The 22,699-nt window shown below is 43.3% G+C and overlaps 1 protein-coding gene across 1 annotated transcript; it reads right to left on the reverse strand.

Moving 5' to 3' along the window:
- Positions 1–327: 327 nt before the first annotated feature.
- LOC147881603 (pentatricopeptide repeat-containing protein At4g39530-like) lies at positions 328–3,060 on the reverse strand. Its single transcript, XM_087401785.1, has one exon. It carries the CDS (start codon positions 2,776–2,778, stop codon positions 367–369), a length of 2,412 nt encoding a protein of 803 aa, XP_087257911.1. The 5' UTR covers positions 2,779–3,060; the 3' UTR covers positions 328–366.
- Positions 3,061–22,699: the final 19,639 nt, after the last annotated feature.

A 22,699-nucleotide genomic window follows, 5' to 3' on the forward strand; every position in this document is an offset into this window, starting at 1 on the left:
GGGGGGCTGAGTGTGGAGGGGGGAGGAGCAGGGAAGGAGGAGCGGAGCGAGGGGGAGCGACGGGCGGAGAGAGGGGAATGGAGCGGGGAGGCGGGGTGAGCTGAGCGGAGTGTGGCGAGGGGGAGGAGAGGACGACGGGCGGAGGGTGAGGAGAGGGGGGCGGATGGCCGCGCAGCAGCGGCTGAAGGAGGTAGAGGGGAAGGCTGCGCAGCTCGCGAGGGGGGGGTAGACGGGGAGCAGAGGAGGGAGGGAGTTCGCAGGAGCGGCCTTTGATGTATTGGCGTGGTATGTTGTAGATACACTTTGTATTGCACTTTAACTAGTAGACCCATTTGTTTGTAATAGCCTTTTCCTTTGTTGGTAAAATCATACCCTTTCCATGAGTTGTTTTTGCACAACACATTCGTTTACATTGCTACTTACCATATTTGATTTTATACCCTCCAAAAATGTATGCACGATTCTGCCAACACCAGTGCTGTTCTGTCCTTGCTTCTTCCGTGCTTGTCTTTTCACTCTCATTGCCTCCACCTTCTTCCCGTCCTTGTGCATGTTAGCATCTGCATAGATGTTAGACATCAAGACATAAGCTGCAGCATCCTTTTCATCTAACTGCACTGCATGTTCAAAGGCCTCCCTTCCAAGAACCACATTACCCCACTTTTGACAAGCACCCAACACAGTATGCCATATCACAAGTGTAGGATGAAAAGGCATCTTCTTTACCATTGCTACAGCTTCATCTAATTGGCCTGCACGGCCAAGGAGATCAACCATGCAAGTGTAGTGCTCAATAGTCAAAGCGGTTCCATAATCTTTTATCATGACCTCAAAGTACTTCTGGCCCTTATCCACTAGACCCGCATGACTGCATACCATAAGAACACTAAGGAGTGTGACCCCACTTGGCTTCATGCCTTCTCCTCTCATTCTCTCAAACATGTCAAATACAAATTCAGTTTTTCCAAGCTGGGCGTACCCCACCATTAATGCATTCCACGAGACTTCATCTTGCACTGCAAGCCCATGAAACACTACCCATGCTTCTGCAAGCAAGCCACATTTGGCATACATATCAACCAAGGTGTTGCCAACTAAAGGAACTCTCTCCAACCCCTTTCTGGTAATGTCAGCGTGTATTTCTTGGCCCTTGTCTATTACTCCTATGCTGCCACAAGCTTTCAAGCTACAAACAAACGTTAGAGCATCTGTAGAAACACCCTCCAGCTGCATCTGTTTGAGATATTCCAGTGCTTCCTCATTGAGTCCGTGGTCAATGTATCCAGCAATTAGTGTAGTCCATGAGACTACATCTTGAGCTGGAAGCTTGTCAAATGCTTCCCTTGCAAAAGCAAGGAAGCCACATTTACCATACATATCAACTAAGGTATTGCCAACAAGCAGATCTGTTTCCAACCCCTTTCTGGCAATCTCAGCATGTATTTCTCGGCCTTTGTCTATGGCTCCTATGCTGCCACATGCTTTCAAGATTAAAACAAATGTGAGAGCATCTCGAGAGACACCCTCCAATCGCATCTGTTCAAAACAGCTCAGTGCTTCCACACCAAGCCCATGTTCAGCATATCCTGCAATTACTGCATTCCAGGAGACTACATCTCGAACTGGAAGCCTGTCAAATACTTCCTGTGTTTTTGCAAGGGAGCCACATTTGGCATACATATCAAGCAAGGCGTTCCCAAGAACATAAAGTCTTTCCAACCCCTTTCTGGCAATCTCAGCATGTATCTCTTGGCCTTTGTCTATGGATGCTATGCTGCCACAAGCTTTCAAGCTGCAAACAAACGTGAGAGCATCTGGACAAATGCCCTCACACTGCATCTGTTCCAGACAGTTCATTGCTTCTTCACCAAGCCCATGCTTAGCATATCCTGCGATTAGTGCATTCCATGAAACTACATTTTGAACGGGAAGCTTGTCAAACGCTTCCCATGCATTTGCAAGCAAGCCACATTTGGCATACATATCCACCAAGGTGCTGCCAACGAAAGGATTTGTTTCCAATCCCTTTCTGGCTATCTCAGCATGTATTTCTTGGCCTTTGTTTATGGATCCTATGCTGCCACAAGCTTGCAAGCTGCAAATAAACGTGAGAGCATTTGGACAGACGCCCTCCAGTTGCATCTGTTCAAAACAGTTCAGCGCCTCCTCGCCAACCCCATGTTTGGCATGCCCTGCTATTAGTGCATTCCACGAGACTACATTTGGAGCTGGAAGCTTGTCAAACGCTTCCCATGCATTTGCAAGCAATCCACATTTGGCATACATATCGACCAAAGTGCTGCCAATAAAAAGATCTCCTTCCAGCCCATTTCTTACAATTTCAGCATGTATTTCTCGGCCTCTTTCTGCATCTTTCAGCCTAGAACAAGCTTTCAGTAGGGCTACAAACGTATATTTGTTAGGATGTATACAATCCTCATGCATTTTCTGGTACAAGTTGAGGGCGAACTGTGATTCCCCATATTCAATGTAACCCATGATGAGAGAAGTCCAAGAATACACATTCCGATCAACCAACCTGTTAAAAACCTGTTGGGCATCGCACATGCTTCCAACTTCAACCAACATTGGGACTAGGTAGTTGCCAAGAGATCTATGAGCTTCCAGACCAGTTTTACACATATAGGCATGCAAGCGCTTGGCGTAAAGTAGATTTTTCTTTTTTCTGCAGTTATGCAAGATGCATGTAAAGTTCTCAACCAAAGGCAGCTGGGGCAACCGTTCCAAAGAATTGAGTGCCTCTTCTAAGCTAAGCATCTCCCGTTTACTCGCTGTTTTTTGTGCTTAAGATGCATTCTTCCTGTATTCCAGAGCCAAAGCCCGGCCTTGCCACAGTCCTACGGTAGACTTTGACTGGGCCTGACCACTGGCTTATCCATAGCGGCATCTTAGTAATTTTAAGCTTAAAATCTGGGTTATCTGCTAAAAATTCACTAGCCAACCTGCAGCTTTATCTGAATTTGCTCTTCCCGTTGTCTAACCAATGATGTATCTGTGAGGGGTTCCGGGGATGAGGTGAGCTACCTGTGAAGCGTGCCCAATTCGTCCCTTGGCTCCCCCATCGACTTGACCACTCAGGCAGCCTATCTAAGGAGTTGACACGTGGTAGAAATTGCATTTACCTCCAAGAGTGGGACAAGAGATGAACTTATATGATGCCTTAATCCTGGTGGAAGGCCCATAGCTAGCTGTTTTTTTGAATATACATAAACAAATAGTTTTACTATCAAGAAGTTTATAGTTTTGGGGTGATTTCATATAAGTAGAATGATGAGTAAAAGATATGAACGATAGGATCCCTGCCTAACATTTTTGATACAAACAAAATAAAAAACTTTTGAATGACATATGAAATTCTGCAGTTGTATTTAGGCAGATACTTGCTTTGAGAAGAGACATGATCTTTGAACATAGGTAGATTAAGTTGCAATTTTAAAAGTTGTGTTCCCCTTGCTGATAAATTAATATGAAAAGCATTGAGCTAGTGGTGGTTTCTACTTTGAATTGGATGTAACTACATGCCCCTATAGCTTGGTGATCTTGTTTATATAATGAAAAGGATATATGAAAAATGGATTGGAGGTTTAAAACTTTGAGTTTGTGGATTAAGTAGTAGTTACGAAAAACACACACACACACACACACACACACACACACACACTTTGAGTTTGTGGATTTAGCAGTAGTTAGGAAACACACACACACACACACACACACACACACACACACACACACACACACACACACACACAACTAATGACAAAATCCATACTTATGCTTTTGTCTTAGGTTAATGCATGGATGTGAAACTTTGTGAAGGACAGTTAGTTGTAAGATTGGTTGAGACATGGACCTCGAACAAGGTGATATGTGGAAATGGTGGTGAGAATGACATGTGAGGAATTGCCATGTGGCATTACAGCAATCACGATGCCATGTGGCAAAATAACACGTGGCATTTTGGCTGTCAAAGAGACGTGGTATTTCAATTGCAAAATGGAATTGTTAGAGTCACCCACCTATATGTGTGTAAGATCTTTTGCTATAGCTACCTCCATCATAAGTAATGCAGATCCTTCTATGAGAGAGAGAGAGAGAGAGAGAGAGAGAGAGAGAGAGAGAGAGAGAGAGAGAGAGAGAGGTATTAACGTCTTTGGGAGGCCTCATAGGCCTATGAGACAAAGTACAATGTCAGAGTGACTCATGCTCATACAAGCTGCTATGGGCTGAGGCAAAGGGCTCACTAAGACCCTTTGCTAAGTACTATACTAAACTAAGATCAGAAGTACAAATGCAAACTCAAAGTACATAAAAGTAGGGACTAATAGTTAGACTCAATCTCAAACTAAGATAAAAAGTACAAATGCAAACTCAAAGTACAAAAACCAGGGACTAATAGTTAGAATCAATCTCAAAATTGAGGTCAAAAGACATAGCCAGGTGCCATGGTGGCTCTCCGGTGAGATGCAAAAATATCTCATATCTGTGTTTGTCTAGTTGTCTCACACTATGGCGGGGGGGTGGTCTCCGTGATCTCAGTATCTGGTTGGCCATATCAATAGTGATGCCTCTGTTCAGATGGTCCCCACCGAGTAAAGTTGTGATGTGCTCGGCCTCCATTGTGTGTGCTCTGGTCCATCGTTGCATCACGTGTGGATCTTGCATCTCTAGCTGCATCCCTTCTCATCGTCGTCTCATCCCACTGATCCATACTACCCTCATGTCATCAATCTCCCCCTCCTCTCCTTGACCTGAGACTCAAATGTGTAGAAATATGTGGCATGTCACTGAGCTCAACCTACCCCTGTCTCCTATGGCACAGCCCTGTCACTGAGCTCAACCTACCCCTATCTCCTATGGTACATCCTTGTCATTGAGCTCAACCTACCCCTGTCTCCTGCTTTGTGATATGATGCAGAAGGATCTCTCTATGACATCTCATCTCCATCAGTTAGAGGCCAATGCAGACCTGGACTTGGAAGCGAATCATTCATTCAGGAGAGAGGCCCGAAGCCATACCCCTCTTAGAAGAGGCTATGATAACGTCCTCTGATCTCATAGTAGACTAGACAGGTATATAGGAAATGCTCCTCTGTCTCTCTCTCTCCCGGAGTGCATAGGCAGCAAATCCGCTACTCCCTAAGTAAACCTATGTCTCTCCCTATCTCAATTCTTAGTTGATGGGATGAGACCTGCATCTATCCAATGGCAACCTTGTGAGCATGTGAGACTCGACTATCCTCCAGATACTCGGGTTTGATGATCACTCTATCCTCCGACACTCTCAAGAAATGGTTGCAGTAAAAGAAAGTCTTGGTGGGGAACTCTTGATCCCGTCCCCAACACCGTGACATATAAAGCCAGAGTAGGTCTAGCCGTATAATACACTTGATGTCATCCTATGGGACCAAGGGATCAAGAGCATCCAAGCTATACTCGAAGGGGCGGAGACGATCCATCTGAATGCCCTATTTGTGTAACCATCTGGAAATGTGTGCATACCAGACCAGGTGAGCTCCACTCTTAGCTAATCAGGTAGATGACTCCAATGCCACCCTTGGTAGACTCTCTCTAGGTAAGGCCCAAACCCTATGAAGATAAGTAACCGTCTGGAAGATGGCATCAATCTTAAGCAGTGCCATAGCAAACTCTAGGGGATTGAAGGCTTGCTCTGAATCATCCTAGATCCCATTGTCACTTGCAACCTCTCGAAGCATTGCCATTAATCATCACCGTCAAGTCACAGCCCTAGAATGGTGCAGCGTACATGGCTCTCAGCCTCACAATGTTCAAATAGCCATCCCTTTGTCAAGGGTCTTGAAGATGTTCCTAAAAGCATTGCCTCTCTAGTCGAGCTGAGCTAGATCTAGAGCCTTTTGAAAGTCTATAGTGCAGGCATAGACTTTTTAGGATCACGATCTTGCCTCCTCAATGACTGCCCACAGAGTGAAGATATGATCAAGAGTGGAATGTTGTCCCCTAAAACCAACCTGCCCTAGTGCTTACTACCTATGCATCTCTATGGAGGAGTTAATCTCTATTAGCATGTGACCAATCATGAGAGTGTAGTAGTTCGAAGTATCCATAAAATCTTTTACTTTGTGTATCAGCACAATGGTGGTGGCACTCCTAGTAGGAGGGAAGCAATGACATATAGCATGGTTGAACATGCATAGGAGAGAATACGTTGCAGAGCCACCTCCAGCTCCAGCTTGGAAGAACACCGACAACATGAAAGAGCAAGCTGCTCCTAGGGACTCATTAGAAAGGAATGCAGCTAAGCTAGAGGTTTGGTTGAAAACAGAAGACAAAACCCTCCAAAGAGGAGGAGAGTTGACATGCAAGACTCTTCCACTACCGGCTCACCCTTTTTTTGTAACTATTCATTTTTTCTCTATGGCTCTTCTCCACATCATTTATACACTTCAATGAATGTGGCTTTCTATGTTCAGGGCAATGTAGGTTTCTTTGTTCAGGGCAATGGAAAGCTCCCAAACTGGAGTATCCAAAGAAAAGGAGGTTGTGCCTTATGAAGGAGGCTTTTCATGCTGAATATGGCCTTAGTTTGATGGGAGGTGGTCCCAAAACCTTAAAGGAGGATGCTCTATTAGAGAGGGGTGGTTGGGCGTGTTTAAAACTCTTAGAGATCCATCCGTCTATAGAATTAAGTGTAGCAGTGCTCGTCCTGAAGCATATAGGGATATTCTTCTTTTCCACAATAAGGTGTACTAGACACAACACCCTACTAACATGGAGGTACAATGGCCTTTGCAAGGGAATACGAAAAATAGTTTAACCTAGTTGTGATTCAGCAGAGCAGTTTAGTCAATTTCGCATGGGCAGTTTTTGCAGAGCAACACATCAAGGAGTTAAAGAAAAGTGGCTATTTTGAGAGCCACACCATTAAGTGGAAGAGAAACAATGAAGGAAATTCTACAATCCATGATGATGAGGAATATTATTTTCAAGATGACATTCCTGGAATAGATAAGAAGGGGCATCCTAAAGAAACCCCCATATCAAGGAGACAGTTTACAAGGTATGGCAAGAAAAACAGGGGTGGAATGCCTATTGGCCACCCATATGCAGAGGAAAAAATTATTTCTCTGATTGATCACTTGGATGCTGAGCTTAAAACTATTGCATAGGAATTAGAGAGGGCAAACTCTTCATTAACAGATGCAATGGTTAGGAAGAGGAGTCGTGTAGTTTTGTGAAGCAAATTAGAGCAGAGAAGGAGGAAGCAAAGATTGAACTGCAATCCTTACAGCCAGACTCCGTAGATACAAAGAGGATTTTGAGAACATCTCTCTAAGACCCTGGTGCACTTGGACACCGAACATGCTGAGAATGAAGTGTTTGACACCCAAGCATGTGCATCCAACTTTGACCATCACTAGTCTCATCTTGAGTTGCAAATGTATGTATTCATTCAATGTTTTTAAGACTTGGTCCATGTTGTATCATGTTTGCAAGCTATAGTTGACTTGCACTCAAAGCAGTTGTTAGAGTTGGGAGGCCAGCATGCTCTAGCTTTGTAGATGCTACCTGACTTGAAGAGCAAGGGACATGCGTAGTTTGTACCTGCCCCTCCTCATCCCCGACATACAGTAAAGGGACAAATCAATCTCTCAAGTTGGGGCATAGGTTGTGGGATGGCCCTTGAGCATGAGAATGCCATGATGTTGGTATGCTTGCCATGTAAACATAGCTACCATGTTCTGTGCTTTGCCACAACTTGTTCCATGGGCTCATCATGCAGGGCTTCCGATTGAAACTATGTAATTGATGATGCTGTGAAGACGATGGTTGGGGTGTTTAGGGATGATGATACTGGAAAGCCTCTTATTGGACTGCAATTTGCAACAACAACAATTGACAAGAATCTATCTGGTAAGAAGCATGCTGCAAGGTTGAATGTTTCAAGTTTGCTAATATATCTCAAATTCAACATACCTAAGTTTTGAGCACATATGTGATATTAGCTCACTTGTGTGTAGCATATCTATCAGCATAACTGTCAACATATCTGTTAGCATGTTAGTTAGTGAAAGCGTGTTGTTAGCAAGTGTTCTATTAGCATACCTACCATTAGAGCTACATGCATATTGTTATTAGCACAACTTATGTTAGTACATCTGTTAGCATACGTGGAACCATATCCATTAGCACACATTGTTAGCATACGTGGTACCACATCCATTAGCACAACATCTGCTAGCACATTTGCGATCACATCTATGTTAGCACATCTATTATTAACAAGTTTTTTATGAGCACTTATAGCATATCTGTTATTGGCATATATGCTAATTAGCATATCTATTATTAGCATATGTGCTAATTAGCAGATTTGTTATTATTAGATATGTTAATATCACAAATATGTTATTAGTATATGTGCTACTCATCATATCTGTTATTAGCATATGTGCTAATCATCATATCTATGTAAGAAAATAATACAACGTCTGTGCTCAACAAATAACAAGATCTCGTATGCAAGAGAGAAAAGCAGATAGTATGGTAAAACTGATACAATAGATGGCGTTGCCTCCTAGCCGTGCGCTCCTGTGAGAGAAGCTTCGATGGCATGCTGGAAACAATAGAGGACAGAGGCTAGATGCTAAGGAATCAGGGTTTCTGTAGCTAGTGATGATAATGGGCTTCACGGGCTTACTCTTATATAGCCACCATTTGTAGTCGGTTAGACTCAATTGGGTGACCAACCCAGTCCGCCCAAAACGGCCGACTGGGGGTCAGTCTTGAAATAGGCCATCGACCACACGATAGAATCGTGGCGCTGAATAGAGCAACTGACCTATGGTTACCATTCGGCCTAGAGCCATCTAGGATCATTTTGGGCTCCAAACGGGCCCCGCAACTTGAGAGTGGGCTGCCCTGAGAAATGCTCCGTCTACCCTCAGTGCGGTCAGTCATGGGATGCCTTCTCGCACTTGCATGTAGCCTAGTTGGTCAGACTTGTACTTGGTCTTGTACACCCACTTGGTGCTGATTACCTTGCGTTTTGGTGGTCGATCCACAAGGTCCCAAGTGTTGTTCTTCATTATGGAGCCATAATCTGACTGCATAGCCTCCATCCACCTATCATCACCCTGTGCTTCTTTAAGACACTTGGGTTCTTCAACACGGATGTGAACTCACCACCTCTGTCTGATCTCAACTTCTTTACCTTCCTCCCCATTTCATTCTCGACCATTACATGCCATTCTTTGAACTTACTAAAAGCCTCATCTTTAGTCTTCAGGAAGTATATCCATATCCTTCTACTGTAGTCGATCAGCGTCATGAAGTAGTAGGAACCACCCAAAGCGTCTGTCTCCATCTTTCCACAGAGGTCCGTGTGAATGAGCTCTAGAGGAGCCTTTGCCTTGCTGGCCTCTTTAGGAAAGGGCTGCCGATGCTGCTTGCCCATCATGCAAGCCTCACATACATTGGGCAGATCTGTAATGTTTGGTAGGTCTGCAATCATTCCACTTTTATGCATCTCCTTTAAAGAACTAAGGTTTAGATGACCAAACCTCTCATGCCATAGCTTAGTGTTACTCACATCGGTTCGAGCACTGAAAGCTTTCTTTACTTCGTTCTTCTCATCTGCAATCTTCTTCCGGCGCCCTTACCTTTCTTTGATCCAGTCGAGAAAGTCGAATCTTCTCCAGTCCTCGTCTTTTGACGCATCTCCTCCTCCAGAAGCATAACGCTGAAATCCTCAAAGTTGAGGGGCAGATTTTTGTTCTGCATATTCAGCGCCGTAACAAGACCGTCGTACTTTGGTGGGAGAATCTGTATGCACCTTCGTGCTAGATTCTCGCTAGTGATGGTGATGCTGATCGCAATCATCTGATTGCGCAGATTCTTCACCCTGGTGATGAACTTCTCTGCCGTTTTAGACTCAAACAGTTTCTCGTTCGTAGTTGAGTCTCAAGATTCTGAATCCGCATCTGATTCGTGGTCTCGTACTGATTTTTCAAGACCGTCCATGCCTCCTCCACTATGGTGACATGTTGAATTAACGCCATGACAATCACTTACACTGCAGACAATAGAACACAGTGCATCTGCATTTCTTCTTGTTCACGCAATAATCTCATCCGCAGTTGGTACTATCTGTTGTCCTGCATTGGTTGTCGCAACCAACTTCACGTCCACCCCAGTAGCAGTATCCCAAAGCTCGTATGCGCTTAGGATGGTCTTGATCTTGAACTTCCAGAGTGGATAGTTAGTGCCATCCAACTTTTCGCTTTCGCCGAATGGTGGGATTCGTAGTGTTGCGGGCTGGGCCATCTCTCACAATCTGCTCACAAACAGAAACACACTACCAAATCTTCTTGCTAGAGTCCAAGCTCTGATACCATGTAAGAAAATAATACGACGTCTGTGCTCAACAGATAACAAGATCTCGTATGCAAGAGAGAAAAGCAGATAGTATGGAGAATAAAAAATTTGATTACTATAAAACTGATACAATAGATGGCGCTACCTCCCAGCCGTGCGCTCCTGTGAGAGAAGCTTCGATGGCATGCTAGAAACAGTAGAGGACGGAGGCTGGATGCTAAGGAATCAGGGTTGCTTTAGCCAATGATGATAATGGGCTTCATGGGCTTGCTCTTATTTAGCCACCATTCGTAGTCGTTAGACCCAATTGGGTGATCGACCTAGTCTACCCAAAACAGCCGACTAGGGGTCAGCTCCAAAATAGGCCACCGACCACATGATAGAACTGTGGCATAGAATAGAGCAACTAACCTATGGTCACCGTTTAGCCCAGAGCCATCCGGGATCATCTGGGGCTCCAAACGGGCCCCGCAACCCGAGAGTGGGCTGCCTCAGGAAATGCTCCATCTACCCTCAGTGAGGTCAGTCATGGGATGCCTTCTCGCACTTGTATGTAGCCTAGTTGGTAGTGTGCCAACTCTATCTGAAGCCGTCCAACCATCAGGCCACACATGGCCCCCATCTGATGTCCAAACCAGGTCCTACCGGATAACTAAGCTACTCAAATGCCTTCTCCTCATATGGGGGGCTTACAAGTAGAGTTAGCTAGTTCCCACATAGTTACACGAGAGTGGAGCATTGACATCTAACAATCTATTATTAGCATATGTGCTAGTTAGCATATATGTTATTATCAGGTATGTTCTTAGCAGATTTGTGCTATTAGCATATTATTTATAGCACATCTATTATTAGCACATGTACTGGTTAGCATATCAGGTATTCTATTAGCATATCAGTTACTAGCATATCAGTTATTAGCATATGTGCTAATTAGCATATCGGTTGCTAGCATATGTGCTAATTAGCATATCAGTTACTAGCATATGTGCTTTGGTGGTTTTGGCATCACCATTGTGTTTGGAGGAGTGAAAACCCCCAAAACTACGTTTGAATCACTAAATTTGACCTCTCGAAGGGGTCAGAATGACCAGAATAGGCACATGAAAGAAGTGTGCTTAAGAAGCGATTTGGGCACTTGGCTTGGGGCCACGTGCACAGATATCTTTCTTAAGCACATTTTTGTCAGGCGCCTATTTTGATCATTTTGACCTCTTTGGAGAGGCACTCTAAAAAATGCTCGAGCGTGAATTTCAAAATGTCAGTTTAGCTCTTTCGGGATTTGGTATAGCATTTATGGCATTAGAAAACAGGAGCGGGGACTTCAAAATGTCAGTGTGTCTAGCATCTCTAGAGAGATAAAGTCTATTTTTTTGAAAAAAGAAAAGCATTTCCAACGTACCATTGGCCTCTCTCTCATTGGAGGATCTCTATTTTTTGTCTAACCTAAAAGGCCCCAAAATGAGCTCCGTTTTTTCCTAATGGTGGAACCAAGGGTTTAACCCATGTGGCGTTCTTCTACTTTTGAAAACCTATATGTTGTCTAGCAGATCTTGTGACTTGGTCTCCTATAGTTGTAAAGACTTCTTAGTCTTGTTTATAAATGATAAATAAAATACCCTATTTTGAGGAAAGACCTTGTAATATTGTTCTCTTACCATGGCAACCCCCATTTGACATGTATTTAAAGCTAGCTAGCTTATGTTCTATGGTACTTTACTCAACGTACTAGATATTCTACTCAATGCACAAGATATGCTATTGGGTGCACACTGGTATACTTATGGTCCCAACTACCCTATGTTAGTTAGCATTCATGCAGACAATATTAACCTACTAGACTTCTACTCATGTGCTGGTTACATAGCAGTTCTAAGCTAATGTTTTATTGATAGAAACATACTAGTTAGAGGTACTCCACTTATTTTAGCTTTCATTGTTGGATTGTCATTTTTTGTAGATCTATCAATGTGTAACAGAGTTGCACACTCTTCAACTCTAGAGCTGTAGGATGGAATCACAAAAAGGGTTGATAACACTATGAGAGACCTTATAGATGTAGCGTATGTCCCAAAAGATATTACAACTGTGGATATCCAAGACGACAATGCCTCGGGTCACTTGTTGGAAACGATGCTAAGGAAGAAGGGCCATGATTCTGGGTTCTAGGGTAGTTCCCACAACATAGTATACTAGGGTGTGTGGACTGTAGCGTATACTCTAGAGTTGTTCTATCCAAGCCGTTTGGGCTATATATTGGAGTGTGTGAAGTCCAACGTAGAGGTATTATATCCAAGCCATTTGGTATGTATACTTGGGTGTGTAGAGTACAACGCAGAGCTATTGTATCGAAGTCATTTGGGCTAAGTGATAGAAGGGATATTTATAGATCTGTATGCTGATTTTATATGGCTCATTTTGATTTTTCCAATGGAAATGCTTCGAGGCAGACTCAAAGAAACGCTAGATACTTGGACTCGTTCCGATTTTATATGGCTCACTATGATTATATATTGTCTCATTCAGATTTTATATGGCTCATTTTAATTTTATACGTCTGATGTTATATGATTAATTTTATATGTATGATTATGATTTTATATGTCTTGTTTTGATTTTATATGGCTCATTGTGAATCTATATGGCTCATCTTGAATCCATATGGCTCATCTTGATTTTATATGTCTGTATGGCTCTTGATGATGTACATAAAACTTTTTTGAACACTGTTAACCAACCTTTTGGTGTAGGTCTACTTGATGTTACTGTCTCTCATGCCCGACCAATAGTGTTCGAGACCGATGAGGAAAGGAAATTGAGGGATGAGTACAACATATGGAACCAAATTCATACAAGGGCAATGAGAATTTTATCAAGACTTCAGACACATCGATTTGGGCTGATAGCCATCCCATTGATGGATCACCCTTAACTATTATGCCTGCATGCACCCCCATCGAAGATTGTCCCAACACCTCTCCATGAAGATCGGAGAGCAATTGTGTTGGATCTAAATGGTCTTTTGGTGAAGATTGTAGAGTCCTTTCATGGATAATCACCCCCACCATATGCATCCCTCATGAATCGTTGTCAAGAGTCCAAGGGATGGGCTGTATATATTAGGAAAGATGTTCCTGCATTTTTAGATTTTTGTCTTACTTGGTTCGAAGTTTTTGTTTGGAGTACTTCTCGAACAATTAAAGTTGATAGAATTCTTCGTGCTTGTTTTGCATGCCACACAGAAATTACAATATTGGCTTGAAAATAGTGTCATCAAGCAGAGTTTGCATCAGGCGACAAGCCACTTTTCTTCAAGGAACTACATTCAATATGGGATCGGCACAGGCACTTAAATGCAGCCAACATCCTTAATTTGAATGATTCTTTGTACAAGGTTCACCGAAATCCAGCTGATACATGGTGCATACTTCCCAAGTTTGAGCTATAGAGTTATAAAGAAATGCAATTGTATTTGATGGAGGATGTACAGCCATGGTTGTTTGTTTGGCTTTAATGCCAGGATCACCAAGGGTACATAGCCCAATTTGAGCACGACTTCTTCAATAACAAGGAGTCTATCAACATTTTGGAATTCATCGATAAGACGAAGGAAAAGGAATCAGGATGCAAAGGAATAGATGATAGAAGAAGAGGATGCCATATAAGATCATGTTGTAATTGTGTTGTAGAAAACCTAAAAACATAAGGTCTCTTCTACAAACATAAGATTATTTTGTGTACCATTTTGTTTTATCTTTCAAGCAAAAAACTTGCATTTCCACATGGATTCTATCATTTGTTCTTGGATCACCTTGAATTTGTTCTTGGATTATAATTTCAATTATCTTGCATTTGTTCCACATTAGTTGCCATACACTATGCTACTCAACATATAAAGTGTGCTATGCTAGATAGGGAAATGGGCAACTAGTTGGCCAGTTAATGGTGGTTGACCATCATTCTATGTAAAACTGTGAATTTAATAAGTTGTAGCTTTAAATATATGATTGCAAAGAATGTGCTCCTACTTTGCTGGGATGGGAATGGACATTGGTATTGATTTCCAAGCATGCAAAACAACAAAATTTTATGTAGGTCCTCTGGTATAATGCAAGCTAGACATGTAGGGTAAACAACAACACCAAAATAGGGAAGTGGAAGATTTCATAGTTATAGTGGTTGACAAAAAGGAAAGGACAAGGCTAGGCATAAATGCAACACCAAAAGTAGGCTTTCACTTTTGTTCATAACTAACATCACAATTTATCTAAAATACTAGCTTGCACTTTGATACTTATGTCGAACAAATTCCAGGCTTAATTCAAGGAATGCAATAACAAATTCTATACTTAAGGATGCATGCTGAAACAACTTTGCAATATACAAAATACAAAGGAAGAAACATACAAACTATGCTAGTTAACACATAAATTGTACTATGCTAGTCGGCATATAAACTTTTTTTCTCACGCGAAATCCATGTTGAGTTATATTAGAAAGTTGTCCGCAAAGAGGAGAGTTAATATAAAACATCAGAGCAATAAGACATCAGTTACGACACTTTTCGCATTGAGGGGTCCCATTTCCATGTTAATATGGTCCTTGAAGGGTCTGTTTTAGGGGCAAGGACCATATAGACATGCCACATTTGTCCAGTGGCATGTTGTCCCTAAAGGGGACCCCTCAAGGGCCATAACAATTACTTATGTTAGCATATTTATGTCGAGATCTTGATGCTAGCATACTTATGTTAATGTACTTATCTTAGCATACGTGTTGACATAGATTAGCTTTTGAATGTTTCCAAACACTTCATATTGCAAAAATTCCAAAAACTTCATATTGCAACTATTCCTCAAAGAAGAGATTGTTACATGCCAATATCAAAGGGCCTCTATTATATATGACCTCATAGGTCTGTGGAGTGGTTGAGAAAAGGTTTCTTCATTATAGGTGAATCTCCATAGTTATCTTGATGCAACGCACAAGGTGTGAGAATATGTGAACTATTGGTTGAGTCATGAGGAGTACAAAGGAATAGTGATCCAAGCATTCTAGGTGGTGCTCTGGCAAGAATGGAATGTGCTAACATGCACAAGCATTTCTTGCCAGCACATGCTAACAAGAACATGCAATTCTTGTTAGCACATGCCTATTATTGCACATGCTAACACAAGCACCTACAATTATAGGCATTGCATGTGCTAACTAGCATGTGGCATTGGTGGATGAGAGTGCTAATAAGCATTGCAAGTGCTAACAAGGATTGTGTGTGTTAATAAGCATTGTAGGTGCTAGCAACTGCAAGTGTTGCTAGAAAGAATTGCATGTGCTACCAAGCACTACATATGCTATATGGTAGTGCTAGATGAGAGTGCTGATTGCAAGTGCTAGCCAAGATTGATAGTGCTAACAAGCATAGAAGAGAGTGATAATCAGAATATGAAAATTATAACTAGCATATGGTAATGGCCAAAGATGAGTGGAAACCATCCCAATTTTGGTTAATAGCACATGATAGTGGAAATCAACATATCATACTGTAACTATCATGTCAATGGTTGGTAAGTTACGAAAATTGAGGCAGTGACATCCCAGCAAGCAATTCTATCATTACATGTTGTGTGTTTGAGCAATTACTCATAGGTCTGTACTAGAGTCTTGATTCATTCCATGTAAGGCCTACAAACTTTGTAGAGGTGTGGTCAGAGCCTTACTGTGTCGGTTCTTCTCTAATAGAAGGTTTTTACTTCTCAAGCTGTGTCACAATTGTTTGTCTCAATTGTATTCTGAAATATTTGTCTTTTGGAGAAAATGTGTGTGTATGTGTGAAAAGAGATGATCAAGTGAAAAAGTGTGTGTGTGTGTGTGTGTGTGTGTTTGTGTGTGTGTGTGTCTCCTAGCAAACTATCTATCCTACTACATTACTGAACAATTTTTAATATTTAAGTAAACCAAACACAACCACATACTATTACCCTTTTTAAATCACGTGGGAGTAATCCATGTTATTCAACCTCTTCAAGCATATTGTCAAAGTGGTAGTCAACTCAAATACTCACATTCATATTAGTAAAATGTCCAAAATACAAAAAGTTAAGACTAGTCTCTAGCAAATAGTTCATTCCTATTTTACAATGGTTGGAGATAGTCCACCATAGAGTACTACTCAAAGTTGCCAACACCAGATCTTAGGTCTCGTAAATTATTCCAAAGATCTTATAATGCAAATATGATGGAGAGGTATGTTGACTCACGTGGTACCATCACAACCAAAACAATTCATTTAAGTTGTGGAATCCAGGCTTCAATGTCGGCATACACTTTGTTTTCCTTGTCACTTGTGTTGTCTCAATGGTGGATCATGTGTCATGGGGATCTTGAAGAGATGCCGATGGAGCATCCACTCCAAGCTACTCCTTGTGAGAGCAATGCAAGGCACGAGCCATCCATGAGAGAAAGAGGGAAAGGGGGAGAGGGAAGAAGAGAGGGGAGATGGGAGGGAGAAGGAGAATGGAAGAGGAGAGTGAAGGGGGATGGAGTGGCAAACACAAGGGCACTACAAAGGAGACAAGATAACCCCAAAGACACTCTTGGAAGAGGAGCCTGTATTCCAAACTTGTGCATACAACAATGAAGACCAAAGTCAACCATTTGGCCTTTTATACAAGTCACCTTTTGAAGGGAGGGCCAACTCTTTTCCTTTTAGCACTCTCCCTTTCTTTACATTAAAAGGCATTTGGGCCCATAGGGTGCCAAGGAATATTGCTATCCTTTCCATCTCTCCCTACTATTGGAAATAGCACTTGTGTTAACTATATAAGAGCGCTTGGGACAAGACTGGCATTAGGAGGTGCTCCTAATTGGCTCCCAAATAGCACTTGTGTTAGCCTCATGCCTCCAAGACTTAAGCTATTGGGGGCTCAAGACCCCTATATGAGGCTCAAAACTTGGAGTGGTGAGGCCGATCTTGGGCTACTTGTGGCTTGACTCTTGTGAGACACTTAACCGCAACTTGCAGCTGGAACCTACACATGTGCCCATTGCCTACAATCTTTGACCTTGGGGTATTTGGGGATCAAAATCCCTGAGCTTGTAGTGGACTCCTTCCATGGTGGTTGTGACCGTTGTAAGTAAATCATGAAGCCTAATCACCTTTAATCATCACTAATTACCTTGCATTCAACGATTGTACTCCGTGGATGTTAACATGCCCCCCTTCCCGGATTAGCCATGCTAGAGGAGGTGTGTGGAGAGGATTGTCTGGAGGACTGCGTAGTGGTCCAACTGGCATGGAGTGAGCCGAGTTAGGTACGAGTGATACTTCCAAAAGTGGGTGATGTGCATACCCTCATATGTGCAGATGTGGTGACCATGGAGATTGCAGATGCGGAGGTCCTAAAATTGTGTAGGACCGATGTCAGGGTTGAAGACAATCTGATTGGTCAGATTGTGGAGGCGGTCATCGATGGGGCGACTATGGACAGGGAGATCACAAAGGAGTAAGAGGAGGTGGTGCTTAAAGTGGACCACTACCACGACAGTGGGATCAGGTAGTACCGAGCCGTATGTGTGGTTGAATAACTGGAGGTGGAAGCAAAATCCCTCCTGACTCATTTCTTTGGGGAAGTTGTACTTTGTACAACATATTAGGGTTCTTCTATTGGAGCTCTCGGAATTCCAACCAAGTACATCATCATTCCATTGGCATGTATAGGGGATGGATCTAGCAATTGATGTGGGCACTACAGTAGTACCACCAAAATTGCTCCATTTTGAGGAAGGGAATGCGCCAGTAGCGAGGTTGTAGACTTGCATCGGTTTGTGGGACCGAAGCATCGGGGGTGAGGTGGTATCCTCCTCTTGTGCTCTTTGGATGTGCGCATCTCCATTGTTGAAAGACTAGGTGATGAATTGCATGAAGGGTCGCACCTACAAGATTTCAGAGGTGGAGGTGGGAGCCCTTGAGTTGGCACTTCCAATGATGCATAAGTGCACTATCTGGCAGTTCTTGGAACGACTGCAAGTTGGGGCGCCATTGTACATTTTTGGGCAGGGAGGAGGGAGGAGCTTGCGGAACCTCATCATCTTCAATGGGCATGGGTTCCTCTTCTACTATAGCTGTGGGTGTTGTATCATCGGCTGCCTATACAAAATTGGCTGCCTTGAGCAGCATGTTGAGAGCCTCTTTAGGGAGGTCGATTGGAGCCATAGATGAGATGGACAAGGAGGTCCCATGTTGTGCGGTGGTGGTGTTCGAGGCCTTGGAAGAATATTTTTCTAGATTGGTGCTAGGAAGGGGAAGCAGGAGAGGATGGGTGGCTTGCTGGGTGGGTTGGGCAGAATCCAAAGGAGGTGGTTGTGGGATGTCGGCAGGAGGGCAGTAGAATTAAATATTGAGATGGCTTCTTGGCCTTCCTCCTCAGCTACTTCCTTGGGATATGCTACATGTATTGTTTCCAAATTGCTCACCAAGGACTCAAGTGAGTCTTGGAGAGCTTGTAGCACCTGGTTAAAGAGGATTATAATGCTGAGGGGGTTGTAGGTGGTGGACTGGTGGTAAGCCGCAAGATGCCCTTGAGATTGTATTGTGGAGACTCGGCCGTAAGTCTACATCCAATTAATGTTGGCTTGCAGACTTTTTGAGGGTGCAGACCCACAGGCTTAGTTCCTCAGGCTTTGCTAATTATATCACATCATCGTCCACTAGATAACTAGTGGACTCTATGATGGTGCGACACTAGGCTTGAAAATTGAGCAAAATGGGATGGGCAATGAGAGTTTGGAGGTCAGAGGGGTGAAGAAGAGAGAGACTAGATAGTTGAAGATCTACTTAAAAATAGAACATGGCGAGAATGGGATGGCAGTGATCGGGATTACAAACGAAGGATTGTTTGTTAGGAGGGAGTGGGCTCTGAGTGTTGGGATAAGTATGATCAAGGGCTTTCTCTAAGGTGCATATGTGCATCTAGGGGAGTCACATGTGTGTTTGTGTAGGCACATCAAGTGCTATGATGTGTTTAGTGTGTGATCTAAGTGATGATGTAAGACAAAGAGAATCCCACTGATGTAAGGATTGATTCCCACTGATGTAGGGACTGATTGCCACTATGTAGGGAAGGTATTACCTTCTCCCCCTTTCTATAAAAGAGAGTTCTCTCTCTCACAAACATAATAGAGATTTTCATTGTGTTCTCACACCTCTTGCAAGATGCATCTATTCTATCCTATGGGATCCTTCACTGAGATCTAGGTGGAATATAAGATTTTGTGTGCAAAGTGCATTTGGAGTGTTTGGGGGATAGTGCATGGTGCAAGTGTTATGTGGCTAATTGTGCAGAGGCCTCCCTGTACATCCAGGACTCTTCTTGCTCATGGTATTCCAACCCTGAGTCTTGTGGGTGATCGGTGGTGCGTTGCTGCTCGTTCTGCTCCTAAAGGGACACCGTCAGTGCCCGTTCTTATGCCAAGAGATCCTATAATGTTTGGATTTGGCATTCATAGTGCTCGTGAGTCTTGACGTATTGTGCCTCTACTTGTGCCTTTTGCTCTAATGCTGTTCTGAGGTCAGACTCTACTTTGTCGGCCTGGTCCATGAGTATTTGGACTAGGGATTTGCTAGTAGAGAGCTCATCCTTGAGCTTTGTAATTGCCAACTCTAGCTATTCAGCCTTTGTTCGATACTCCTTTGCTCTGTCTAGGGCCGTTTGTCCCTGTGGCTTGGGCAACAACCATCATTGTGTAGCTGTTGCGCATGCAGAGAGCTGTGGCTGGAGGAGGGTTGTTGAGAGTTGTGAGGCCTGTTCTTGCCCCCTGTGGGAGTTGCACCATTACTTTGAATAAAATTTTCTCCATCTGGTCGGCACGAGAGAGCTGCTCGACTAACAAGGCTTACCCATGGAGAGGAGGAGGTGTCAGTGACGAAGGAGGTGGTCTCTTAAGGATGGGCCATTGCTGAGGCCCGAGGCTTGGGGCCCAATGGGGGTTGTCGGAATAGCTTGGGCTCTTAGGTGGAGGCCAATTGAGACCGTTTTGTCACCTTGGAGGTCATCGATCAAGATGGGCTCTTGTTGAACCCTTTTGCCTTGGTCCTGAGGATCCGCTCATTGTTGGAGGCATAGTTGATAGCTTAGGAATTCTTGCATTTGTCAATCCTCGTACTATGCAAGCAACTGACTTGGGTCCGGTTGTGCAAGACGGCCGACTGGAGTGGCACTGGGCTCTGTTCTCACTTGCTTGGGCTTGACATCTACTTCTTCTTGCTCTGTTTATGCCAGTCTCATGGCAGACTTTTCGACCAACCCATAGCCGATAGGCGGATGCTACTTCCACAGTCCCTTGTAAGCTCTTCAATGATGAATGTGCATGTTGCCAAAGACTGTTGCATGTTTTCAAGCTTTTCTTGGCAATCCTGGAGCTCTTCTTCTTTTTGGATTAGAGTGAGTCGAGTTTGTGCCAGGTCTTCCATGTGCAGAGGTCAAGTAGTCATAGGAGGTCTGTAGGATTGCCGTAGCTTATACTGCTATGCTGTCAGCTGTATTTGACTCTAGTGGAGGTTCAAGGTCACATCCCGCGTTGCCTTCTCTTGAGCTTGGAGAGCTTGGTTCATGCACACTTCTTCAACCTCTTTCTCATCTATTTGTGTTGGAAGTGCCCTGACCTCTATGGCGATTCCATGGAATTGGTCTTCGATTGCTTGCTGCTATAGTCTGTCTTTCCAATTCTCATGCATGTTCCTCCTTGGCCAAGCTAGTGAATAGTTCTGGCATTTGAAGCATTTGGCTAGCTTGATGATGGAGAATGACAGACAGTGATGAGGATTGGTGATACTGCTGATACAATTGGTGCCCATGTAGCCATCCTGATGACTCTGTAGTACTTGTTGGGGGTCCCAATGGTAAGTCAGTCACTTGGGTAGAGTAGTCGTATTTTTGATCTAGCACTAGCTCTGCATATGGCTCATTGACTAGCATGGCGTTAGTGGTGCTGGTGTCGATGTAGCCTTAGGCTCTAGCTGCTCCTCCTATTGTTGGAGATATATTGGTTGCAATTATGCACCGAGCTATAGCATCTCGTGGGGCAATTCCTCAATTCCTACCTACGAATAGGCATTTTTTCTGAGGTATCCTCATTTGCCAATGTGATAGTAGGAGAAGTTGGTGATGGCTCCCATGCTGGTGAGAAGGGAATGTCCAACTCCTCAATAGGTTTTAGTGAATGGGGCAGAGTCATTTCTCATTCCTATAGCTCTTTATTGATGATTACAGCCAATAAGTGTGAAATTTTACATTTTTGGCTTGATGAACCATCGATTTTTTTTGTGAAGAAGATGACTAAGTGCTAAAGTCTTGCTTTATAGCTGACTACTCAGCAAAACAAATGTGCGAAGTGGGAGGGATCGATTCTTGCCGCACTTAACCCCCAAGATTGTGGATAGGAATTGTGATGCTTCCTTGAGTTGGACTGAACTACAAATCCCCCTCCACCTATCGAAGACATAGAAGATATCCTTGTGTAGATGGGTGAGAGAGATGACATATGCAACGTCACTATGCCTTGTCCATAAGGCATATGATGAAGTCCAAGCCATAGTGGATGGTGGAGCAAGTGTAAATGTCCTATCCAAGGAGCTCTACCATGAATGGGGTCTCCCACCAATGCAAAAGGCTAATTTCAACAAACGCCTTGTCGATGATTCACGGGCAAAGCCCTTGGGAATAGTGAATGGGGTGTCAACAAAAGTCGCAGGAGTCTGCTTTTCCCTTCAATTCACAATCTTGGATCTCCCCAAGAAATTCTATCAAATCTTGTTGGGACATCCTTGGTTGCATGAAGCATCAGCCCTCCATGATTGGGGAACTGATAGACTGACAATCCAAAATCGTGACACTGAAGTAAGTGTCAATGTGGGGACAGGAGCAGTAAACCAATTGTGCCTGGAGCGTTGGATGAAACCTCTTCAACGACGATCTCAAGCAAATCATCTCCCCTGCAACAACATGCCATAGTGGGCGATACACAAAGCAATGTAAATAATTGGATCCAAGCATTGGCGACCATTGACAACTGCCCTTCACTAGATCCCATCTTCTCGCAGATTGATGCTAAGGTCATGTAGCTAAATCCTTCACTCACACACAAAGAGCCAAAGCCATCAGGATGGTTGGCTTGGTAGCTAATGTTTTTTCAAGAATTTAAGTACCAAGTAGTGCACACCCTAGGGAAAACAACATTTCATGGCAGACTATTTGACTAGATTGGAACTGAGGGAAAGATCGATGGGGGGAGTTCTAGATGATTTATCAAATTCTTTTCTATTCAA

Source organism: Dipteris shenzhenensis, chromosome 30, assembly GCF_047967505.1.
Source record: "Dipteris shenzhenensis isolate YYH24624 ecotype China chromosome 30, Dip_SZ_1.0, whole genome shotgun sequence".
NCBI lineage: Eukaryota > Viridiplantae > Streptophyta > Polypodiopsida > Gleicheniales > Dipteridaceae > Dipteris > Dipteris shenzhenensis.